The 3657-nt window shown below is 39.4% G+C and overlaps 1 protein-coding gene across 3 annotated transcripts in view; it reads right to left on the bottom strand.

Moving 5' to 3' along the window:
* Window positions 1-154: 154 nt before the first annotated feature.
* LOC106877804 (uncharacterized) overlaps window positions 155-3657 on the bottom strand; it is a 22072-nt gene continuing 18569 nt past the window's right edge. For all 3 annotated transcript variants that reach the window (XM_014926821.2, XM_014926822.2, XM_014926820.2), the window contains exons 3-6: window positions 3530-3598; window positions 2171-2365; window positions 1240-1386; window positions 155-501 (exon numbers count right to left, since the gene is read on the bottom strand). In XM_014926821.2, the coding sequence (XP_014782307.1) occupies window positions 340-501; window positions 1240-1386; window positions 2171-2365; window positions 3530-3598 (573 nt within the window). In that variant the 3' untranslated portion in view covers window positions 155-339. The remainder of the gene's footprint in view (window positions 502-1239; window positions 1387-2170; window positions 2366-3529; window positions 3599-3657) is intronic.

Here is a 3657-nt window from a genome sequence, read left to right as displayed (position 1 = left end):
TATTGCTGTTGTAAGAGAATTTGATAAACGATTCCGATTCCTTCAGCTTTACCAAACTATAAATTGAGATTCTGAAGGGTTAAAGGGAACACCAGCAGACATCGGCATAAAAATCTGATTTTCACGTATGTAAGGGCAGGTGCGTGTGTGTGTGTAAATTTGATAATTACACGAAATGTTTGGCAGCACTTTTTAATTTTTTTTTTTTTTGCAGATCCTCTAAAAAATTCTCTTGAAATCTCAAACAATTTTTTTTTTTTTTTTCCCCATTTTACACACTGACCGAGAGAAAAAAAATTCTCAAAGTTCTTCTCAAACAAATGTGCTGGTTGAAAGGTTTCAGTTTTTGAAATATGCCAATGAATAGCTGCCACAGAAAGCATTGAGGGTCCAGACACCGACAACCCCAAGTACGAAAGGTGTGTTGGGCACCGACCAGTCGTTGTGTTTAGCAGTGCTGAAGTAGGTCACTAAAAACAGGATAATTAATCCAACATTGATCTGAAAATAAAACAAGCAGAACAGAATAAATTAAAGGGACAAAAGCCAGCAAATCTTTTTTAAGGGCCTGGGATACTTGACACTATCAACCTCAGCCTAATACTGGTATTTTATTTTAGTGACCCAGGAGGGATACACCAACCCCAGGGCTCGGGAGCAGACATGGCTATGTGGCTAAGAAGTTTGTTTCCCAACCACGTGGCTTTGGGTTCAATCACAGTGAATGGCACCTACTATTGAATTCCTGGATTAAACCGTATTGTGTTTCTGAGCAAAACACTTCAATTCATAGATAATTGCCTGATTCATCAGGGCTGAACAAATGGTGTCATTGTTTATACAATCATCATTACCATTGTTAACGTCTGTTTTCTATGCGGGCTTGGATGGTTTGACAGGAGCTGGCCAGGCAGAAGACTTCTGTGTCCATTTTGGCATAGTTTTTATGGCTGGATGCCCTTTGTAAGAGTCCACTCTCTGGGGGTGGTTGGTGTTACAATCTGTTGCAAAAACATGTCCAGCCATTGAGCTGTTTAAAAGGGACTTTGGAGGAAATATCAACTGGCTTGGAAACAGGTTATGGTAGGCAACAAGAAGAGCATCCAGCTGTAGAAAATCTGCCTCAAATTTTGTCTAACCCTTGCAAGCATGGACAAGCAGACTAGTTTCCTTTTTTTCTTTCTTTTAAATACAGCTTTACAACTTCCAAAGACATTCAAGATTTGTAAGTTTACTTACCAGAACTCTGGTGTACAGCTGAATACGTTTGTCAGAGGCTATGAGGAAATTAGAGGCACGTCCTGAAATGATTGCTGAACTCATGAGAGCTGAACCAAACAGACGGTACAAATGAGCGTGAACAACGTTTAACCTTGGTAAAGAAGTCTGCGGGAGAGAAGAAACAGGATTTTTAATCTCTTAGTAACAACAACAACAACAAAATGTTTAGAGTATTTGACCCTTTAGCATTTAAGCCGGCCCAATTTGGCCGAAATATTCCACCGGTTTTATGTTCAAAGCAGCCAGATCCAGCCTCTCACACCCACTCTTGACTGTCATTCAAAAGATAAACATTCACATCATTGAAGTCTCGAATCTACAAGATATCCATGCCTAATACAAAACAATGTGAATAAAGAAGGATTACACTTGACAGAGAAATCTGAATGCTAAAGGGTTTAATATCTCTGGCATCTTCTGGGTTATGGGCCATTAATACAAGCGAGATAACTATCCTCTCACAGGAGGAGCAGGCCTGGCTGTGTAGTAAGTAGTCTGCTTTCCAACAGCACAGTCACAGGTTCAGTCTCACTGTGTGGCACCTTGTGGATTTTGTAGACAGAAAACAAAAAGAAAAACCATTGTGTGTATATATATATATGTATATATTGATCCAGTGTTTATATCTCTGTAACTTAGTGGTTTGTCAAAAGAGACTGATAGAATAAGTAGTAGGCTTTAAAAAAATAAGCCTTGGGGTCGATTTGTTTGACTGAAACCCTTCAAGGTGGTGCTCTAGCATGGCCACAGTCATATGACTGGAACAAGTAAAAGAATAAAATACAAAGGGGACACCACACAAACAATGACCGCAACTCTTTCAGAATAATTGGCAAAAAACACAAACACAAACACTCAATTTGTTTTCTGGGTTTTTTCACATTCTTACCTGAACTCTCAAAAGCCAAACGGGATAAGCATAAAACATGATTCCAAATATGAGTGTGATGACAAAATCAGTGTGAAGGAAGTTGTTCAGCTTGCTCCTGGTTTCCATATAGCCGCCCCACTCGGTGCACCGCATGCAGTAGATCAAGTTACCGAGGGTCCACAGAACGGTCAGCAGCACACTGATGTACAAGTGCTGCAAAGAAATAAAGAAATACACAAAATAAACAAACACATAAATAAAATCGTTGAGTGCAGTTACTTGGGTCCACAGGTTGTAACGCTATGAGTGTGAGGTGAGGATATTTCTGTTACCCACGATTCACAACGCTTAACAATACACTGATATATGAATACTGCAAACACGAATATTTTATTCGTTTCTATTGTTAAGCACAGGGTCTAAAATACTTGGGGAGGGGGCTAGTTTGATCACATCGGGCCCCCCACCACAAGGGCTGCTTGTTTAATACTTAATTTATTGACCCTGGAAAAATGAAAGGCAAAGTAGACCTTGGTGGAATTTGAACTCAGAATGGAATGACAGATAAAATTGCCTGGCAAGGCTGACTGACAATTCTGCCAGCTCACCACCTTAATAATTATTTAACGTTTTTGCCACAAGGGCAGCTGCGGGAGTGGAGATGAGTCGATTACATCAACCCCAGTGCGTAACTGGTATTTTATCGACCCTGAAAGGATGAAAGGCAAAGTCGACCTTGGCAAATTTTGAACTCAGAATGTAGCGACGGGAGAAATACCATTAAGCATTTCATCCAGCTTGCTGCCTTTCACCAGTTTATTAATAATAAATATAATTAATAACAACTCCATGAATAAATAAATAAAAATGCCAAGTGCTGGTGGATGTGGATGGCATGGTGAGCAATGCTATGTGTGTGTGTGTGTGTACAGGGGGCAGTATTGAGTGGAGGATGTGTGTGGGTGAGTGAATGTTAAGTGGAGCTGAGTGTGTGAATGGATTATCACGAGTGCAATATGTGTGTGTATGTTATATCAATGATGTGCCTGTGTATATATGAGTGCTATGTGAACAATGTGTGTGTATCAGAGTGTAGTATTGTGTATGAAAATGTATTTAGATTTTAGTAGATAAAACAGACAGCCCACAGAGAGAGAGATGTGTAAACAATAAGAGTTAAAGAGGGGGGAAACAACAGAAAGACAGATGAGTAAAGAGAGAGAGAAGGAAAGAGAAGTTGTAAAACATAAAGAAGGGAGAATGAATGTAAAAAAAAAAAAAAAGAGAGATAAAGGTGGAGAATCAAATCAAAGAAGGAGAAATGGTGAGATGAGGAGGTAAATTCAAAGAGAAAGATCAAACAACTTGACAACTTACCTCTTGGGTCATACGACTGGCTTTGTTGAACTGAGCAAAACCTTGAGCAAGTAAAGCAGCTGCTCCACCCTAAAGAAAAAAAAAAAGGGGAGAATTTAATTGACATAAGTTTTACTCAAAGAGCAAAG

This window comes from Octopus bimaculoides, chromosome 21, assembly GCF_001194135.2.
Source record: "Octopus bimaculoides isolate UCB-OBI-ISO-001 chromosome 21, ASM119413v2, whole genome shotgun sequence".
Taxonomy (NCBI): Eukaryota; Metazoa; Mollusca; class Cephalopoda; order Octopoda; family Octopodidae; genus Octopus; species Octopus bimaculoides.
This window is presented reverse-complemented; position numbering and strand designations above follow the sequence as displayed.